The following is a 22,608-nucleotide window of genomic DNA, read 5'->3' as shown; positions in this document are numbered from 1 at the left end:
TTTCTCCAGCCAGTCCTGCGTTTTTACCTGGCACGCCTGCGTTTTTTTTGGCACACTCCCTGAAAACGGCCAGTTACCTCCCAGAAACACCCACTTCCTGTCAATCACACTACGATTACTCGAGCAATGAAAAAACGTTGCTCGAGCTTGTGCAAATCTCGAAAGTTTTGTGTTAAATTACTGAACGCATGCGCGCGGCATAGCATGCGCATTTTCCACCTGATCGCTCCGTTGCGAAAAACGGCAACGAGCGAACAACTCTGAATGACCACCTACGAACCATGTCTAGCCAAGATACCCCAGACCAGTTTGTTTGTCTATGCTTTTATTTGTGAAGCTTCACTACCGCAGGGAGGGGTTATAACTGGGACGACCAATCACAAACCATAGCTCTTCATTGTCTTGTGATAATTCAGCCTAGTCTTGCACTACAGCGTCATGACAATAAGGTGACAGGTGCAATTTAAAGGACTGTATGCCCCAGTGACATCACTGGTTCCTGGTAAAATATGTAATAAACTTATACAGCAGAACACTGTTCTTTACAAATCAGTGACAATAATAATAGATATTGGTTCAGCTGCACCCAGAGTGTACATGTGACGAACACACAGCTGCAGCATCAGATCAACTACGTGAACATCAGATCTCTGGATAACCCTTAATGATAGCCGAGGACCTGATCTGCGCTTGTGCAGATCAGTCAATATCCGCAAACTGCAGTATATCGATTCAGCATACACGTATGAATCAGCCACCGTTGTTAACTATTAATGTAATGCAATTGTGTCCATTTAATTTAGTGTTCCCGCTAGAATTGAGGCAGGGCAGGGTGCTGACGTTCGGGCATGGATTCGCTGCGAGCACCAAAGACGCGTGTGCTTCCGAAAAGGGGACGTGGCCAGCTACAAGGGGGCATGTACTCATGACACGTACCCAATTTGTCACTCTTGGGGGCGTGCCCATCAGTTACGGAGTACTGGGCTTCTCCCGAGCTCTCCCCTCAATGTGAATACATCTGTTCACACAGCAGCGATAGGAAACAGTAACATTTCCCACCCGCAGAACACTGGATGGGAATGGCACTGGGCAGGTTGTTTTAGCAGGGTGCCGCAGTTGGGCAAGGCGGGGCGATCTGCTAACACTATGGGGTAAATTTACCCCAAGGTGGGATTTCTATTTAAGATGGGATGTTGCCCATAGCAACCACTCACATTCCAGATATTCTATTCTAGAAGGTGCTAGATAAATGAAAAGTAGAATCTGATTGGTTGCTATGGACAACATCCTATCTTCAATAGAACTCCAATCTTTGTAAATTTACCCCTGTGTGAGCACAACCACCGCTTACACATATTACCTCAGTAAGTCTCACTGGCTGACATTTGTTTCTGTGTAGTGCACTTACATTGAGATTGACCAGGCCGAGAAGACCCACCCAGTGATCCTAAGTCGGCCATCATGGTTATGGGGCGCTGAGATGGGAGCCAATGACTCCGGTGTGTGCATTGGGAATGAAGCAGTGTGGGGAAAGGAAGAAATTGGTGATAAAGAAGCCCTCCTAGGAATGGACCTAGTAAGGTTGTGAAGCTCGTACAGTTTGCTTTACAAACCCCCAAGTAATAAATGCTGGATTGTTGTAACGTGTGTTCTCTGTAGGCTCGGTTTGGAGAGAGCAGAGACGGCTGAGGGGGCACTGGACGTCATTGTTGGCTTGTTAGAACAATATGGTCAGGGGGGAAACTGTATGGAGAGCCCAATGTCCTTTACCTACCACAACAGTTTCCTTATAGCGGACAGAAAGGAAGCATGGATACTGGAGACGGCGGGCCAGTACTGGGCTGCTGAGAAAGTAGATGGTAAGTTTACCCCTTCAGCCCATCATAACTGCAGGAATACCTCAGGGTTTTGTACTGTTTCTGCTACAGTTCCCCTGTCACATACACACAGCGGGGGCAAATATGGGAACGCAACTTAAATTCATCAGGTTCAGTCCGTTCTTCCACCAGAAGCCAGTGGGCCTGACACACTTGGAAGGACATCGTGAGCACATTACTAATAAGAAACCAGCATAGAAAGTATTTTCTCACATATTCAGAGCTGTACTTGTCATTACCTTCAGTGGGTACCTGCACCTGCCCCGTACTAAGGGGCTAATTCAGGTTGGATTGCAGTGTAGGGCAGAATTTGCAGTCCTTACTGAATTAGGCCCTAAGTGCAAAAGATAGAATTTGATACAAACATAGAATTTGACGACAGATAAGAACCACTTGGCCCATCTAATCTGCCTGTTTTTTTTAACCATATATACGTCCTATTAGGTGTATATGTGTTTTAAGTGCTTATTGGAATAAGATGTATTTGCATGTACATGCCCTTTCTGAAATTTGCCTGTGTGAGGACGCCCGTTTCACCTCTCCAGTCTAAAGGGGGGTACTCACGGAGCGATCGCTGCTTAAAATCTAAGCAATCTGAGTAGATTGCTTAGATTTTAAGCAGCGATCTCTCCATGTGTACCCCTCACAGCGATAGCGATGCACAGCCCCGCGCATCGCTATCGCTGGTGCTAGATTGGCCTGCATGCAGGCCAATCTAGCAGGTAGCTCACTTCACCCGCTGGGTGAAATGAGCGGTCCCCCCGCACGCTCAGCACACATCGCGCTGTGCTGAACGGGGGGAGAGATGTGTGCTGAGCGGTTCGCTCAGCACACATCTCTCCCCAAATCGGCCCGTGAATACGGCCCTTAAGTGTGGAGGCAAAGACAATATTATGAGTGCATTCTTGTATTTAGGCGTGTTCATATTCTGAGTATGAGAAAATATGCAACGCGAATCCACATATCTTCAGCTCTGCGTCAGCCCCGCCATCTTGTATATATACTGGAGTATCTTATCGCTGTAGCTGGTTACTAGTAATGTAGTAGGTGGCATTCTCATAATTATTGTCTGTCTACAAAATAGCTGCCACTGCTGTATGTAGGTAATGGTGGCACTTCATTTAAATTGATATGTACAGTTTAAAAAGTTATTGACGAGTAGAGGTTTATGGGGTAGAACGACATCCAGCAAACGGTGAGCTGAGTGCAAATAGTAACTTGATGTCTTTCCTAACAGAAGGCATAAAGAACATATCCAACAACCTGTCAATCACCTCCAGGATTGATCGAGAACACCCAGGAATGAGGGAATATGCTAAAACTAAAGGCTGGTGGGATGGGAAAAAAGAATTTAATTTTGCAGCTGTATATTCCTATTTCAACCCCTCTAGATCATCATCTTCTGGAGACAGATTTTGTGAAGGATATAAACTGCTCAGGAAACATAAAGGTAAGTTTACCATTTTAATTTTTTTTATGTCCTCTAGTGCTAATTTGGTATACTTTTATCTCTTCTACCTCATTCAAGGGATTTTAGTACATTTCCTTTAATTCTTCTACCATACCTTTGTTTACTGAGACACTTTATACCGGGGGTTGTGTCTTGCATGCCTAAACCACTTACTAGGCCGATAACCACATCCCTTTCTTCCCCTGGAAACAACAACAGCAAGTATTGCTGTAGGCACCTGTGGCATGTCCACTGCGACAAAATGCCAGGCTGTGGTATTATCCTCAGAAAGGAAAGGATGTGTTTTCAGAATGTTCAGTTATATTTTGCTATGTCATTTCTTAAACCTATCCCTGCAATACATGTATTTTTATTACATTGTTTTTGTGTCAAAAGACATACTTCAGATTGCTTTGAAACAATCACTGTATATAGCCACACACAAGGCAGCCATTTTATGTTCTGAAACATTATTCCACTTACCCTTTCACTAGGAGCCAGTGGCCTCAATGAGACATTTAGTTTTGCCTACAAATGGCTGTATGTAATGAGCCCAGTTAGATTTCTTTTGCCACTGAAATACTTTGTGTCACACTCGGCCTCCCTCAGTCATTCTTTGTGTGTTTGAGATGCTGTAGGGCTACTCTGTGCTGATAATTTACATTATATGTGATGCCTTTTTCTTTATTTTATTTTTTAGCATAAATGTAAATCGGATTACCTAGATCAGTGGTGCTCAAACTCAGTCCTGCGGTCACGTTTTCCAGTCACCTAGCAGACATATTTTAAAAGAGCCACAGGTGGAGCTAATTCATACACTAATGTTTCTGTGAGGAGACCTGGAAAACATGCACTGTTTGGGGTCCTGAGGACTGAGTTGGAAAACCACTGACCTATAGATTATTTTATTGCAGCTTTCTGCAGCGGGGTACACTGGTATTCCACAGGGAATAACATCGGGGTGTAGAGTTGGATCTTGATCCGAGGCACCAACAGGCTAAAACTTTAACTGTTCCCAGGATGCACTGCACCGCCTCCTTTATATCCCCGCCTCCAGGCACTGGAGCTAAGTTTGTAAGTTGGTGCCTGCAGTGCAGGCAGCTAACAGGGAGGGCTGTATTCTGCAGCCCTGAAAAGAGCTTTTCTGACAAGAAAAAAGACTTCAAGGGCCGTAGCATAGGCACTTGATACTATATGTCATACTGACATATCGTGCTGCGGCTCCATCACCTCCCCCAGCGGCGCTGTATACTCCCGCACCCTGGTTGCCGGGTACTTACAGCGGAGGTTAGGGAGGAGGTAAGAGGAGCCCCCCAGGTGAGACCCGCTGAAATTGCGATCCGGCTGCGGCTCCATAGTACCCGCTGGTGAAGTCCAGCAGAGGGGATAAGGCGCTGACCTGTAGCCTCTCCCCAGCCGCCATCTACAGCAGATGTTCCCGCCCTGGAGCTGCATCTCTCTCCCTCACTCCCTGTCAGCATTTGGGTGTCATTACACAGAGCTGCGCTGATTCTGGGACTGCTGGGCACTGTCTCCTCTGTAAAGCCGCCTGCCTCATCAGCGCTGTGCATTTACAGGACACTTAAGTATTTTACATGTTGTTTAGACAGTGTTAGTTAAGAACAAGTGCATAACTACAGGAATATTTAGTACAAGTATTCTGTGATACATCCAGTGTTTACTGTGCATTGTTATATCTGTATACATACATAGTGTTATGTAGTATTACTAGTCCAGTGCAGTATTATTGTTGCGTGTAATCATTTCTGCATTGTATATGTGACTGTGTGTGCCTATAGATGCTGTGTGGTTTCCATTCCGTGTATCACACATTGCTATCACTATATTCTGTACCCTGAGGGGGGCTAAGTGTGCAGGGTCCTATCTATCTATCTATATATATATATATATATATATATATATATATATGCTAAAATATAAGTCCAAGGAAAACAAAGAAGACACAGTTAAATTCATTACCACATTCAATAGACACGAGAAACTTTATCCAAAAAAACCTTAAAAAACATTGGCATATTTTACTGATGGACCCTATCCTGAAGGACCACCTCACCCAGGAACCGAAACTGGTATACAGAAAATCCCGAAACTTAAAGGACCTGATTGCACCTAGTATGCTAAGGAACCCGGACCCAAGAAACCTTATGCCAAAATGTGTGGCCAGTTTTAAATGTGGCAAATGCAATATCTGCAAATTTCTCCATCACAACAGGAAATCCTTCTCTAACTCCAATACCAACAAGGAATACCGGATCAAACAGTTCATCAACTGTAATACCTCGTCAGTAATATATCTCTTGGAATGCCCATGCAAAATAAAATATATCGGTAAAACCAAAAGACCTTTGAAACTTCGCATTCAAGAACACATCAGGAATGTAAAGAACAAGGTTCTAACACATGCGGTATCAAGACATTTTTTCCACCACCACAACTCAGACCCAGAGACATTGGGGTATATGCAATTGCGGTCGAATTCCAGAAATTGTCGAATTTCGGGTCATTTTCGACCAAAAAAAAAAAATCGCCTATGCAATTCAGTGCTTTCCGACCAAAAAACGGACTTTCAAAATTCGACTTTTTGAAATTCGAATTTTTGCAAATTCGACTTTTCTGCAATGATACAAGTGCTGCAATTCGACCAAAGCATATTCAATTCAAGTTTGGAAATTCGACAGCAGTGCTTTTAGACAGCAAATTCGTCATTTTCAATCCGCCACACTTTGGAGGGTGAAAACAAATAAAAAAATTTTAAACATGTTTTTTTTTTGTTTTTTTTTTGGGGAATAGCAGATCTATTTATATTAGAAGGGATTAGGTACTTTTTTTTTTTTTTTTTTTTTTGGAGGCACAAATATTATTTATATATTTTTTAAAATATTATTTTTTTTTTATTTATTTTTTTTATGCTGGAACGGTGAAATCATAAAAAAAAATGGCGTGGGGTCCCCCCTCCAAAGCATAACCAGCCTCGGGCTCTTCGAGCTGGTCCTGGTTCTAAAAATGCGGGGGGAAAATTGACAGGGGATCCCCCGTATTTTTAAAACCAGCACCGGGCTCTGCGCCTGGTGCTGGTGCCAAAAATACGGGGGACAAAAAGAGTAGGGGTCCCCCGTATTTTTAACACCAGCATCGGGCTCCACTAGCTGGACAGATAATGCCACAGCCGGGGGTCACTTTTATGCCGTGCCCTGCGGCCGTGGCATTAAATATCCAACTAGTCACCCCTGGCCGGGGTACCCTGGGGGAGTGGGGACCCCTTCAATCAAGGGGTCCCCCCCCCCCCAGCCACCCAAGGGCCAGGGGTGAAGCCCGAGGCTGTCCCCCCCCATCCAATGGGCTGCGGATGGGGGGGCTGATAGCCTTTTGTGATAATAAAAAGATATTGTTTTTTCCAGTAGTACTACAAGTCCCAGCAAGCCTCCCCCGCAAGCTGGTACTTGGAGAACCACAAGTACCAGCATGCGGGAGAAAAACGGGCCCGCTGGTACCTGTAGTACTACTGGGGAAAAAATACCCAAATAAAAACAGGACACACACACCGTCGACAGTAAAACTTTATTTCATACGTCGACACACACATACTTACCTATGTTCACACGCCGACATCGGTCCTCTTCTCCATGTAGAATCCACGGATACCTGAAAAGAAAAGATCAATATACTCACCTCAACCAGGGTCCAGAGATAAATCCACGTACTTGGCAAAAAAAGAAAACGAACACACGGACCACCGGACTGAAAGGGGTCCCATGCTGCTGACACATGAGACCCCTTACCCCGAATGAGACCTGTCAGTGACAGCTGTCACAGAAAGGTCTCTAAGCCAATCAGGAAGCGCAACTTCGTTGCGCTCACCTGATTGGCTGTGCGCTGTCTGTACTGTGACAGCACATCGCAAAGCCGCTCCATTACTTTCAATGGTGGGAACTTAGCGGCTAGCAGTAAGGTCACCCGCCGGTCAGCGGCTGACCGGCGGGTGACCCCACCGCTACCCGCAAAGTTCCCACCATTGAAAGTAATGGAGCGGCTTTGCGATGTGCTGTCACAGTACAGACAGCGCACAGCCAATCAGGTGAGCGCCACGGAAGTAGCGCTTCCTGATTGGCTGAAGGGACTTCAGTGACAGGAGTCACGTGATGTCCCGGCATTCGGGAGAAAGGGGTCTGATGTGAAAGCATTGGACCCCTTTCAGTCCGGTATGGAGCGGGTATTTGCGTTTTCTTTTTTTTTTTACAAGTACGTGGATTTATCTCTCTGGACGTGGATTTATCTCTGGACGCTGGAAGGTGAGTATCATTTTTTCACAGGTACCCTCGGATCGTCGGAGACCGTGGCAGTCGGCGTGTCAACATAGGTAAGTATGTGTGTGTCGGTAGTGTGTAATAAAGTTTTACTGTCACGGTGTGTGTGTCCTGTTTTTTTGGGGGTATTTTTTTCCCAGTAGTACTACAGGTACCAGCGGGCCCGTTTTTCTCCCGCATGCTGGTACTTGTGGTTCTCCAAGTACCAGCTTGCGGGGGAGGCTTGCTGGGACTTGTAGTACTACTGGAAAAAACAAATATCTTTTTATTATCACAAAAGGCTATCAGCCCCCCCATCCGCAGCCCATTGGATGGGGGGGGACAGCCTCGGGCTTCACCCCTGGCCCTTGGGTGGCTGGGGGGGGGGGGACCCCTTGATTGAAGGGGTCCCCACTCCCCCAGGGTACCCCGGCCAGGGGTGACTAGTTGGATATTTAATGCCACGGCCGCAGGGCACGGCATAAAAGTGACCCCCGGCTGTGGCATTATCTGTCCAGCTAGTGGAGCCCGATGCTGGTGTTAAAAATACGGGGGACCCCTACTCTTTTTGTCCCCCGTATTTTTGGCACCAGCACCAGGCGCAGAGCCCGGTGCTGGTTTTAAAAATACGGGGGATCCCTGGCCAATTTTTCCCCGGATTTTTAGAACCAGGACCAGCTCGAAGAGCCCGAGGCTGGTTATGCTTTGGAGGGGGGACCCCACGCCATTTTTTTTTCCGGGTTTTTTACCGTTTTTTAAAATCGCGGCAAAATCCGCCAAATCGGCCGATTTTCGCCCGCGACTCTGGCGAATCCGTTTTTCATTGAATATGGTGAATTCCGGAAGCCACCTTCCGGAATTCACCTGGCGAATTTAGTCGAATTAAAAAACGGCGAAAAATTGCCGCGATTCGCCGTGAATTGCATATACCCCATTGACATATAAAGGTATCAAGCTGGTGGCTTTGGGAGACAGAGGCGGAGATCTTTGCAATCTCCTTTCTAGAAGAGAAATGTTCTGGATTTATGAACTAAACACTCTCCATCCTGATGGGCTTAATGAAGGATACGAAATAGCACCCTTCTTATAATGTAAGCATCCTTCCTTTACTCATTACTCCACCCTCCCTTCATACCCTAACTTTTATCCATACAATGGAACCATCATTTACAGCCATACCACGCTGGGAGGCTTAACCTTGGCCGATCTTGGAGGCAAAGCAGCATTGGGCCTGGCCAGTACCTGGCTGGGGGACCACCAGGGGAGAGCAGGTGCTGTAATATCAAGGGTATAACATTTATACCAAATCCACCTTAGTATTTTATAAAAAATATATTTTTCTAAAAAATTATTTTGCTCTTAGTACGATACCACATCTTGTTGCCAATACATTCAACATCTTTCGCAAATGTGTTCCTCGGCTATTAATCTTATGCCTTCCTATGTAATGTGATCGATTCCATGAGGATTATTTCCACCTTTTATGTGGTTGACGTGTTATAAGTATACGGATACACATGAACCCCCATCTATGACTCCTCCTTGTCCTTACAATCATACCATCTTTGGAACGCCCAATGCCGTCCGATCTTGGAAGCTAAGCAAGTTTGGGCCCGGCCAGTACAAGGATGGGGGACCTCCTTGGAAGATCGGGTATTGTAAAAACAAAAACTCTGGAGTAATACTGTGGATATGTTCATACTCGTATTAATATATCTCATGTAAACCACCAGGAATTAGTCACAGTACCAAATATTTATTTATTATTTATTAATTATGAACTATGTCCACCTAGATTAGAATTAAATACTCTCCGACCATTATCTTTTCCACTTATGTTTATTTGCCCTATGCGAGCTTTTATATTCTATAAATATGAATATACAATTAGAATGAAACTACACTAATATTGGCAGTGCGCTAACAACTTCTTTTCTTTGCATTTTCTTTCTCCTACTGTCATACTCCATGTATTTCGAAATAGAGCTGGATTAAAATGAACTGAACATTGAACTCAGCCAGCCCCGGTGCAAACAAGAACTTGGACTCCTAAAACATGGCCGCCGCTATAGCTGAAAATCGAGGACATCAAAATGGCCGCCGGAGGCCTATGTTACCATGGACACAAGCACTCGCGGCTATAAGCAACTACAGCCCAAACTCATTCAGCCACACTGAGCCGGCGCATGCGCATCCGGCCGCCAGGGACACCGGATGTGGGGCGGACATGACGTCACGGACGCCCCGGACAGAAAGTTCGCTGCTCCGTGATTCTCCTCTGTTTTAGGAACTTTCTGCTGATAATTTTTGTTTTATACTCACAGGATGGGATACCCTTATCCATACACCAGCAAATACTGTGTTTTATAATCATTTTGTCAAATTACAAACACTGTACCTAATTAATTACAGGAAGTGATGTATCTATCACTTCCTGCACAGCCCAGTATATATATAGGATCTGTCTCTAGCATTAGATCACCCCTTGATGAAGTCCAGATAGGACGAAACGCGTTGGGTGCTGCCTTGATCATACCTCATTTACCAAAAGTTAAGATATTCTTACTCCTACTTTTTATGTTTTGAACTTTAAGGGAAGGTTTTTTTATATACTAAAAAAGTTTTGTATGTGTAGAAATTCCCCCCCCCCCCTTTTTCTTACATTTTTTTATGTCCCATGTCTTTTTTTATGCAAAATAACTTGTTGTGTACATGTTTTTACCCTGCTGGCCACATGTTACCCCCTTGTTTTTTGCTCAGAATTTTTAACTCTGTTTTGTTTTAGTGCTATCTAAATAAATTTATGTACCAATTTTTTATATAAGTATCCTGCCTCATTTTAATTGTCTAGCACCAGTGGTCGCTTTTAAATACCTCATTTTTTGTTCACAATACTTCCTCCATAGGTACTTATACCAGTACCTTATTTCACTTGAGGTAACTAGCTGACGCCCTGTGAATTTACAGGGAGTGCTGTATACAGACAGATATTATAGCATTTTTAAGTTTGTCCACGTACTAGTGTTCATACTTTGAATACTGCATCTGTGGCGCTGCTTGCTCTCCTGGTACACACACATATATATATATATATATATATATATATATATATATATATATATATATATATATATATATATATATATATATATTAGTGTTTCACAGGATATACGGTTTTGTATTTTTCTCTGTATATTTCAGCCACCATATTCCACTTAAATCCTCTGTTTGTGTTCTGCATTTGCAGTCACACTCCACAGGGGTTTTTTGTCAGGTACTGTTTCTGGCTAATTGTACTGTTACGCCCTAAGGCTACGTTTCCATATAATGTCTGTTACACAGGGCGGGAAATCCGTGGCTGATCCTGCATCATGCAGTGCTGACGCTGCGGATTTATCTGAAGAAAATATTTCAGCTGAGGGTCCAGGTACTAGGGGTTCTGTACCCCTCAGTCAGTCTGCAGCACCAGTGGCTTACCAAGACCCACCTTGGGCTGCTTTTTCTAATTTACTGACTACGCTAGTAACGAGACTTACGCCCCCTGTGGGACCTCCTGTGCCATTACAGCCACATATTGTCCCTGTAGTTAATCCGCCATGGGCGGATACTCTGTCAACTCAGTTACAGCAATGAAATCAGTCTTTGGTTAAACAAAAGCCTAACCCTCGTCCTGCTAGGACCAAAGGGACATCTAAGCGGGCCATTTCTTCCTCCCAATCCACTCATGTTTCGGATACTTCATCTGATGAAGATTGGTTATATACTGACCCATCAGACACTGATGCAGATGCTTCTGATGAGGAATCTACAATGCAGGTTTATGTTCCTGACCTATTGGAGGCTATCAAACCGATTCTTCAGATTGATGATGAAACTGACCCTCCAGATACGTCTAAGAAACCTGAAAAGTTCAAACGTCAGAAGGTTACTAAATTAGTTTTGTCATATTCTGACCATTTAGTTGACATACGTCAGGAATCCTGGGAATCTCCAGGAAAGAAATTCTCCCTGTTTAAAAAGATGCTAGCTCATTATCCCTTCTCTGCAGAGTTAAGTAAGAATTGGGAAACACCACCACCGGTGGACTCGCATGTCGCACGTCTGGTGGTGTCATCTACTCTGCCTGTCACTACTGTCACCTCTCTGAAGGAACTGACGGATAAGCCTGTGGAGGGTTGCTTGAAGTCTATTTACACTCTTGCGGGTTCCATACATAGGCCCACTATAGCAGCTTTTTGGGCTACAAAGGGTAACGAAGCCTGGGTTCAAGCTGTTGAGGCAGAGCTACCTCTGAATTTTTCTGATAATGCCAGAGTCTTTCATATATTAACACAGCCTCTCATTACATTCAGGAGGCGGCCTCTGATGCCAGTGTTCTGGCGCCCAAAGAGTCTACTACGTCCATTCTGGCTCGCCGGATTCTGTGGTTGCGGTCCTGGTCAGTGGACCTGGACTCTAAAAAGACCTTGGAGCTGATCCCTTTTAAGGGAGACATACTATGCGGGAAGATTTGAACAAGATTGTTAATGACCTAGCGTCTGCTAAGACTGCATGCCTACCAAGTACTAATCCTTCAGCTCTGAAGGCTAAAAGTACCTCCTTTCGTTCCTTTCGACCTCCAAGTAAAGCAAAGGGTCAGGCATACCCGAAACAAGCTTGCACTTCCAAAACCTCTAAGCCCAAGCCTAAACGTTCTTGGGCTGCCCGTCAGCCTGCTTCCAAACCAGACAAGCCTGCTGCATGACGGAGCGAGCCTCTCCGTGGGGGACCTCAGGGTGGGAGGCCGACTTCTGCAGTTCACCCAGGTATGGTTACAGACCACTTCAGACGCCTGGGTGAGGGAAGTTGTCACTCACGGATACGCCATCTTTTTCAAGAAACGTCCCCCTCACAGGTTTTGCTCGACAGTTATCCCTTCGGATCCGTTAAAAGCAAAAACTCTACGTTTGGTGGTGCAATCCCTCCTGGACACAGGATTGATAGTGCCGGTGCCTCTGTCTCAGAGGGGCAGGGGGTACTATTCAACACTGTTCCTAGTTCCGAAGCCCATTCTCAACCTCAAATCTTGAAACAAATTTGTGAAGGTATCCAAATTCCGTATGGAAACTCTTCGCTCTATTGTTCTGGCTTTGGAGCCCAAGGCTTATATGGTATCCCTGGACATACAGGATACTTACCTACACATACCTATTGCCGTGTCGCATCAGCAGTATCTGCGGTTTGCTATTGGCAACCTACATTATCAATTCCAAGCCTTGCCCTTTGGACTGACTACAGCTCCTCGGATCTTCACCAAGGTCATGGCAGTCATGACGGCCATTCTACGTCGGCAAGGTATCAGGATCCTGCCGTATCTGGACGACTTGCTGATCCTGGCGAACTCCCCAGAGGTTCTCATCCATCATCTGGACGGTCCAATTCCTACAAGCACAAGGGTGGCTCATCACTTGGAAGAAGTCCTCACTGGTCCCTGCTCAGAGCATGGTGCACCTGGGGGCACTACTGGACACACACAACCAACGTTTCTTCTTGGTATAATGGTAAATCCACGATGAATATGTCATAGTGCTAGGAAGCCTAAAGAAACTGGGAACCATTTCTACCTTCTCACTGTATGGTCACTTGGTGGCGCCATGTACCGTATTTGCCGGCGTATAAGACGACTTTTTTGCCCTGAAACACATGCCTCCAAGTGGGGGGGTCGTCTTATACGCCGGGTGCACTTCATACGCCGGGTGCTATAGTGGCCTCCTGATGCACTGCGGCCGCGGCGGGTCATCAGCGTGGCTGCAGCGAGCATCAGCAGCGATACAGGGGTGCCAGCCTTTTCGGCGTGACCGGTCCGTTCTGCTCGGCGGGAAGCAGCGGCGCTCCGGCCCGCCCCTTGCACATGCTGTCATAATATACAGTATGTCACTTGGTATTAATAGACTGCTGCTAGTGACAGGGAGATAGGGAGGGCAGACAGGGAGCAGGGACCAATCCAATCAGGCTTTGTATACAGCCAACCACAGTACTGCACCATTGTACAGTACAATACAGCATAGAAAATGTCCAGCAGTCAAACCCCTATCAACCCTATCATGGCACCAGCATGTGTGTGGAAGGTGTGCGGAAGAGTGGGTAGTCTTATACGGCGAGTATATAACAAACTCAATATTTTGAGTGGAAATGTTGGGGGTCGTCTTATACGCCCAGTCGTCTTATACGCCGGCAAATACGGTAGATAATAGTGAATATGTCAATAAAGTAAGTTTTTGACTAACTCACAGCACAAATGTTCTTCTGGGATGAAATCCAAATAATTGCACTTGCAAATCAGCAGTGGGGTGGATCAGGGCATACTTTGAGATAATGGCCTAGACCACAGGTTCTCAAACTCTGTCCTCAGGAGCCCAAATAGTTCACATTTTCCAGGTCTCCCCACAGAATTACCAGTGAAATAATCGGCTCCACCTATGGACCTTTTTAATATGTATCAGTGGGTAGTGAATACACTTGTGCACCAGCTAGGTGATCTGGAAAACTTGAACTGTGGTCCTAATTCAGATCTGATCGCTGCTGTGCGTTTTTGCACAGCAGGCGTTCAGATCCAAACTGGGCAAGCGTCTCAGCCGCAATGCGCAGGCCTGTCGGACGGCTACAACGGGCATCGGCGGTCAGCGTCAGGTTGGTGTGAAGGATCTGATAAAGCTGAATATTTATCGTATATAAAACACTTTAAGAGGTCTAAGAACACTGTACGCTATCTACGTAAGAAGTACCGTAAGGGTACGCAAGTTGTGTAGCGATCGCTCAACCGTAGTCGAGACGCTCAAGCGTCACGTTCGCTTACGGCCCAGTGATCACAGGCAGGCACGCTATTGGCTGCCGACTAACGTGATCACTCGCTATAGCGTAGCGTACGCTCGGGACCACGAGGAGATCACCAGCGGTGCAGACGCTTACAACGTTTAAACCTTTATATCTATACCTTTAACAGTGAGATACACAGTATACCTTAGTGTAGAGACAAAGTGTAAGTGCAACCTTGTGTAACCTGATTAACTACAAAGCTGCTTGAGTGTCACCGATGCTCAGGGAATACTTAACACTATAAAGAATACACAGATACCTGGGCATAGGGTCCGAAACCTATTATGTGTATTATGACTATTATACTTGTAAAAGGAATCACAGTACAAAGCATACACTACAATATAACATAAACCAACTAACCAGATAACTACACAGGAAATACAATACAATACAATTCAATTCTAATCAAGGAAAAATACGAGAGAAAGAGAAGAGAGGGAGAGAGAGAAATGGCTCACAGTAAGACAATATGATTACGGAGAGAACTTACGCACAAGGGGAACGATCGCATGCGCCTCGATATCCAGCTCCCGATTATCAGCAATGAGAACCGTTGAAGAGAGTGAAGTTGGATATGGTCGGCCCGCTATTTATGCCCCACACACAATACAATTCAATGGTCCCTACAATCTCATTGTTCATTGGACACAGGAATTCGGCTTCGCATTATAACAAAAGGTCATAGGTTGATTCATACAGGTGGGCTGTGACTATTTCCAACTGCTCAGGTGGGAGGGAAACTGGGTTTCCCGCCGCATGGGTAATAAAGTGCAAATAAAGTAAATGTTCATAAACTTCTTATGTCCATAACTATTCGCACGAGCGATTGATCTGCTTCAAACCAACACCGGAATATTTCTAATTAAATATTCTTCCGATGGATACTAAACACCACTGTATTACTCCTGTCTGACCCTTCGTATCAAACAAAGAGGGATTCCTCTGTTCATAAACATTCTATATTAACCAAACTTTCAGAATCTATCAAAGGGACCATGATCTACAAAATACATTATTAGTGAAAATATGTAATGATTGAGTCGCACGCTATGATCGCATAAACTCTACCGTAAATACGCATACCATGCGCCTGCGGGTGCCCGCGACTGTGAGTATGCGCACGTACGGGAGAGCGTACGCATGCGCAGCACGGACCTGTGTGAGGTGCAAATATGGTAGTGTGCATAGAGATATTTTTCTGACTTTGACAGATCCATTTGCACGGGCGTTCGCAAGGTGATTGACAGGAAGAGGCTGTTTGTGGGTGGCAACTGACCGTTTTCAAGGCATGTCCGGAAAAACGAAGGCGGGCTCAAGCGTTTTCAGGGAGGGTGTCTGATGTCAGCTCCGGTCCTGTTCAGCAGTTTGAGCAGTTCTGCTACACATAGCATTGCACACTTGCACAGTGAAAATAGTCGCCGCCTACAGGACGAGTGTATCTGATCACAGGACAGCAAAAAACGCAGCCCAGCGATCAGATCTGAATTAGGCCCCGTGTGGGGTCCTGAGGACCGAGTTTGAGAACCACTGGACTACTACATAGTTTTGCACAGAAGTGAAAAGCAAGAGATTGCTTTGTAGGCCAGGACTATTTATCAGAGACGAGGAGAGTGCTTCAAGGGAGCATCCTAGTGTTCCTGACCTGATTTTACAAACTCTTGCTCAGTGTTGATGTTATCAAGTTTTTGTCCTTCAACACTTCTTGGAGTTGTACTGTGGAATTTCTAGGCACATTTCCAGCTACACAACAACATTTTTAAAACAGTGACACAAGTATTAAAATACTAATTTGAGGCTTTGCTGACCTGTATCTTAGGAAAAACAATGAATAGTTTGATCCTAAAGTAGAAGTAGATTGGACTTTAATTTCACTCTTAAGAGATATTTACAAAGCAGCTGCTTTGACCTCAAAATCTAAAGCAGCACCAATATTAAGTGCAAAACATGCCTGCCGTGCACTTACTAATACCGCTTTCAGATCGCAAATGCCAAGTCGTACCCGGGAATTTGAAACTGGTCCTTCCCGGGTGCGACCCGGCCCTGGAACCTTTCTACTGGCCTCCTGACTGCAATATGCCAGGTCGGGTTGCCATCGGGGGCGGCGCTGGGAGATAAGATCATCTCCGCGCCGCCTCTCCCTTTGCTGTGAACAGGTCCCGGGTCACATTGACCCGGCAACCCGTTCACACTGCACCTGACCCGGTAATAACCAGGGAATAAACCTTCTTTATTGAATTATCGGGTCAGGCGACCCGGGATTTCTGGAGTGACCCTTTCCCACTGCGCAGCGATCCGTGTCAACCCAGCAATACACCGGATCAGTACCGCGTTATTTGTGCGGTGTGAAAGGGGTATTATTAGTGCCAACTTAAATGTTGAGGTCAAACACGCCGCTTTGTAAATATTCCACTTACACTCTATCATGCACGTTTCCAGGTATATCCACAGGTTCATGTTTTGTTTTGTCGCTTGCAAATTAGCATCATATTTCAAAACTGTATAAATGATGTAGCTGATGCATCTCTATATCTACATTTGTTTTAGGAGACTTAACAGCTGAAAGCATGATGGAAATCCTTTCAGACAAGAAAAGTGGAATTAACATGGAAGGAGGGTTTATGACAACTGGAAGCATGGTGTCCATTCTGCCACAGGATCCCAACCAGCCATGCTGCCACTTCTTCACTGGAACTCCTGACCCCTCCAGGTAGGTCTGTAGGACTAGAACTGGCACTTACCCATTGGGAAACTTCTAGTCGTATTGATAAGCCAGAGGATGTCCCACAGTGCTTATATGGTATGATAAGCGTATCAGTTACAGTATACAGTGTACCAGCTCGCTACCTTGCCTGAGGTATATCCACAGGCACGTTGCTTTGCTCCCCATGAAACAGGAGCAGTAGAGAACATAGGAATTACACTACATGATGACATGGCTGTTGGCTTGTGGGTTATTAGAGCTTCATTTCTTCTATATAAGCCTATTTTCTCTAACGTCCTAGTGGATGCTGGGGACTCCGTAAGGACCATGGGGAATAGACGGGCTCCTCAGGAGACATGGGCACTTTAAGAAAGGAATTTAGATTCTGGTGTGCTCTGGCTCCTCCCTCTATGTCCCTCCTCCAGACCTCAGTTTGAGACTGTGCCCAGACGAGCTGGGTGCTGTTCAGTGACCTCTCCTGAGCTTGCTGTAAGAAAGTATTTTGTTAGGTTTTTTATTTTCAGGGAGCTCTGCTGGCAACAGACTCCCTGCATCGTGGGACAGAGGGGAGAGAAGCAGCCCTACTCTCTGAAGCTAGGTCCTGCTTCTTAGGCTACTGGACACCATTAGCTCCAGAGGGATCGTACACAGGATCTCACCCTCGTCGTCCGATCCCAGAGCCGCGCCGCCGTCCCCCTCGCAGAGCCGGAAGACAGAAGCCTGGTGAGTATGAGAAGCAAGAAGACTTCGAAATCGGCGGCAGAAGACTCCGTTCTTCACTGAGGTAACGCACAGCACTGCAGCTGTGCGCCATTGCTCCCACACACCTCACATACTCCGGTCACTGTAAGGGTGCAGGGCGCAGGGGGGGGCGCCCTGGGCAGCATATGGACCTCTTTTGGCAAAAGTACACATATATACAGTTGGGCACTGTATATATATGTATGAGCCCCCGCCAAGAAAATGTATATTTAAGCGGGACAGAAGCCCGCCGTCGAGGGGGCGGGTCTTCTTCCTCAGCACTCACCTGCGCCTTTTTTCTCCGCAGCTCCGCTGAGAGGAAGCTCCCCAGGCTCTTCCCTGCAGATACACGGTAGAAGAGGGTAAAAAGAGAGGGTGGGGGGGCACATAATTAGGCGCAAAAATCAATATAAACAGCAGCTACTGGGTTAACATTAAGTTACTGTGTTATTCCTGGGTTTATAGCGCTGGGGTGTGTGCTGGCATACTCTCTCTGTCTCTCCAAAGGGCCTTGTGGGGGAATTGTCTTCAGATGAGCATTCCCTGAGTGTGTGGTGTGTCGGTACGTGTGTGTCGACATGTCTGAGGTAAAAGGCTCCCCTAAGGAGGAGATGGAGCAAATATGTGTGTGAGTGGTGTCTCCGTCGACAACGCCGACACCTGTTTGGATATGTGAAATTAAGTGCTAAGGTAAATTTATTGCACAAAAGATTAGAGAACAGACAGGGAATCTACCCATGTCTTTCCCTATGTCGCAGAGACCTTCAGAGTCTCTCAATGCTCACTATCCAAAATAATAGACACTGATATCAACACGAGTCTGACTCCAGTGTCGACTACGATAATGCAAAGTTACAGCCAAAATGGCAGGAAAGTATTCAATATATGATTATTGTAATAAAATTTTTTTGCATATCACTGATGACTCATCTGTCCCTGACACAAGGGTACACATGTTTAAGGGGAAGAAAGCTGAGGTAAATTTCCCTCCTCTCATGAAGAAAAAGAGCGGGAATCTCCAGACAAGAGACTGCAGTTTCCCACAAAGAATTCTCAGGGAGTGTCCTTCCCCTACTAGGGCCAGGATACGATGGAAATCTTCCCCTAGGGTGTCACGTTTGCCCAAAAGGTAGCGCTGACTTAACAGCTATCCTGCAGATAGCATGCAGTAAAAGTACTTTGAAGTCCATTTACACACATTCTGGTACACTACTCAGACCGGCGATTGTGTCGGCATGGGTTTATAGCGCTGTAGCAGCGTGGACAGATACCTTATCAGCAGAGATTGAGACCCTAGTATGTATGTATGTATGTATGTATATATATATATATATATATATATAAAACATGCCCAAAGAGACATTAGTCTACTGGGTTCTAGAGTCAACGCTATGTCGATTTCTGCTTGACGTGTCCTGTGGAACATGCAATGGACAGGTGATGCCGACTTAAGATGCATATGGAAGGTTTACCTTACAAGGCTGAGGATTGTGTGGAGAAGGGATCTCGGACCTGGTCTCCACAGCTATAGCTGGTAATTCTGATCTTTTGCCTTATATTCCCGCACAGCCTAGGAAAGCACGACATTATCAAATGCAGTCCTTTTGATCACAAAGAAACAAAGTCCGAGGTGCGTCCTTTCTTGCCAGGGGCAGAGGAAAGAAGCTGCACAACACAGCTAGTTCCCAGGAACAGAAGTCCTCCCCGGCCTTTACAAAATCCACCGCATGTCGCTGGGGCTCCACAGGCGGAGCTAGGCCCGGTGGGGGCACGTCTTCGAAATTTCAGCCACAAGTGGGTTCACTCCCTGTTGGATCCCTGGGCAATAGATATTGTGTCTCAGGGATACAAGTTGGACTTCGAGGAGATGGCCCCTCACCGACGGCCCTGCCGGCTTCCCCCCACGAGAGGGAAATAGTGTTAACTGCAATTCACAAATTGTATCTTCAACAGGTGGTGGTCAAGGTTCCCCTCCTTCAACAAGGAGGGGGTTATTATTCGACCATGTTGTAGTCCCGAAAACGGACGGTTCGGTCAGACCCATATTGAATTTAAAATCCCTGAACATATACCTGAAAAGGTTCAAGTTCAAGATGGAATCGCTGAGAGCGGTCGTCGCAAGCCTGGAAGGGGGGGATTTTATGGTGTATCTGGACATAAAGGATGCATACCTTCATGTCCCCATTTATCCACCTCATCAGGCGTACCTCAGATTTGTGGTACAGGATTGTCATTACCAATTTCAGACGTTGCCGTTTGGTCTCTCCACGGCACCGAGAATATTTACCAAGGTAATGGCGGAAATTATGGTACTCCTGCGGAAGCAAGGGGTCGCAATTATCCCATACTTGGACGATCTCCTAACATAAAAGCGGGATCAAGAGAGCAGTTGCTGATCAGCGTAGCACTTTCTCTGGAAGTGTAACGGCAACACGGCTGGATTTCAAAGTCGCAGTTGGTTCCTACGGCTCGTCTGCCTTTCCTAGGCATGATTCTAGACACAGACCAGAAAAGGGTTTATCTCCCGATAGAGAGAGCTCAGGAGCTCATGACACTGGTCAGGAACCTATTAAAACCAAAACAGGTGTCAGTGCATCACTGCACTCGAGTCCTGGGAAGGATGGTGGCATCATACGAGGCCATTCCCTTCGGCAGGTTCCATGCGAGGACCTTTCAATGGGACTTACTGGACAAGTGGTCCGGATCACATCTTCAGATGCATCGGTTAATCACCCTATCCCCCAGGGCCAGGGTGTCTCTCCTGTGGTGCTGCAGAGTGCTCACCTTCTCGAGGGCCGCAGATTCGGCATTCAGGACTGGGTCCTGGTGACCACGGATGCAAGCCTCCGAGGGTGGGGAGCAGTCACACAGGGAAGAAATTTCCAAGGTCTGTGAGACTTGCCTTCACATCAACATCCTGGAACTAAGGGCCGTATACAACGCCCTACGTCAAGCGGAGACCCTGCTTCGCGACCAACCGGTTCTGATTCAGTCAGACACCATCACCGCAGTGGCTAATGTAAACCGACAAGGCGGCACAAGGAGCAGGGTAGCGAGGGCGGAAGCCACCAGAATTCTTCGCTGGGCGGAAAATCACGTAAGCGCACTGTCAGCAGTGTTCATTCCAGGAGTGGACAACTGGGAAGCAGACTTCCTCAGCAGACACGACCTCCACCCGGGAGAGTGGGGACTTCATCAGGAAGTCTTCGCACAGACTGCAAGTCGGTGGGAACTGCCACAGGTGGACATGATGGCATCCCGCCTCAACAAAAAACTACAGAGGTATTGCGCCAGGTCAAGAGACCCTCAGGCTGTAGACGCCCTGGTGACACCGTGGGTGTTCCAGTCGGTCTAGGTATTTCCTCCTCTTCCTCTCATACCCAAGGTGCTGAGAATAATAAGAAAAAGAGGAGTGAGAACGATATTCATTGTTCCAGATTGGCCACGAAGGACTTGGTATCCAGATCTGCAAGAAATGCTCACAGAGGACCCGTGGCCTCTTCCTCTAAGACAGGACTTGTTGCAACAGGGGCCCTGTCTGTTCCAAGACTTACCGCGGCTGCGTTTGACGGCATGGCGGTTGAACGCCGGATCCTAGCGGAGAAAGGCATTCCGGATGAGGTCATTCCTAGACTGATAAAGGCTAGGAAGGACGTGACAGCTCAACATTATCACCGTATATGGCGAAAATATGTTGCTTGGTGTGTGGCCAGGAATGCCCCTACGGAAGAATTCCAGCTGGGCCGTTTCCTTCACTTCCTACAGTCAGAAGTGAATTTGGGCCTCAAATTGGGGTCCATTAAGGTCCAGACTTCGGCCCTATCCATTTTCTTTCAAAAGGAGTTGACTTCTCTACCTGAAGTTCAGACGTTTGTAAAGGGAGTGCTGCATATTCAGCCCCCTTTTGTGCCTCCAGTGGCACCTTGGGATCTTAACGTGGTGTTGAGTTTCCTGAAATCCCACTGGTTTGAACCACTCAAAACGGTGGAGTTGAAATATCTCATGTGGAAGGTGGTCATGCTATTAGCCTTGGCTTCGGCTAGGCGTGTGTCAGAGTTGGCGGCTTTGTCACATGAAAGCCCCTATCTGGTTTTCCATGCGGATAGAGCAGAATTGCGGACCCGTCCACAATTTCTGCCGAAAGTGGTTTCATCCTTTCATATAAACCAACCTATTGTGGTGCCTGTGGCTACTACGGACTTGGAGGATTCCGAGTTGCTTGATGTAGTCAGGGCTTTGAAGGTTTATGTAGCCAGAACGGCTAGGGTCAGGAAAACAGAGTCTTTGTTTATCCTGTATGCTTCCAACAAGCTTGGTGCTCCTGCTTCAAAGCAGGACTATTGCTCGCTGGATCTGTAACACGATTCAGCAGGCTCATTCGGTGGCCAAAATCAGTTAAGGCCCATTCCACTAGGAAGGTGGGCTCTACTTGGGCGGCTGCACGAGGGGTCTCGGCATTACAACTTTGCCGAGCGGCTACTTAGTCAGGTTCAAACACTTTTGCAAAGTTCTATAAGTTTGATACCCTGGCTGAGGAGGACCTTGTGTTTGCTCAATCGGTGCTGCAGAGTCATCCGCACTCTCCCGCCCGTTTGGGAGCTTTGGTATAATCCCCATGGTCCTTACGGAGTCCCCAGCATCCACTAGGACGTTAGAGAAAATAAGATTTTACTTACC

The 22,608-nt window shown here is 46.4% G+C and overlaps 1 protein-coding gene and 1 pseudogene across 2 annotated transcripts in view; both read left to right on the top strand.

The window, feature by feature from the left end:
- The window catches only part of SCRN3 (secernin 3), a 55,665-nt gene that overhangs the window by 29,861 nt on the left and 3,196 nt on the right, over positions 1–22,608 (top strand). For both annotated transcript variants that reach the window (XM_063933435.1, XM_063933434.1), the window contains exons 3-6: positions 1,400–1,581; positions 1,660–1,859; positions 3,115–3,327; positions 17,034–17,196. In XM_063933435.1, the coding sequence (XP_063789505.1) occupies positions 1,400–1,581; positions 1,660–1,859; positions 3,115–3,327; positions 17,034–17,196 (758 nt within the window). The remainder of the gene's footprint in view (positions 1–1,399; positions 1,582–1,659; positions 1,860–3,114; positions 3,328–17,033; positions 17,197–22,608) is intronic.
- LOC134947238 (5S ribosomal RNA) lies at positions 9,178–9,296 on the top strand (annotated as a pseudogene).

Source organism: Pseudophryne corroboree, chromosome 7 (genome assembly GCF_028390025.1).
Source record: "Pseudophryne corroboree isolate aPseCor3 chromosome 7, aPseCor3.hap2, whole genome shotgun sequence".
Classification (NCBI taxonomy): domain Eukaryota; kingdom Metazoa; phylum Chordata; class Amphibia; order Anura; family Myobatrachidae; genus Pseudophryne; species Pseudophryne corroboree.
This window is presented reverse-complemented; position numbering and strand designations above follow the sequence as displayed.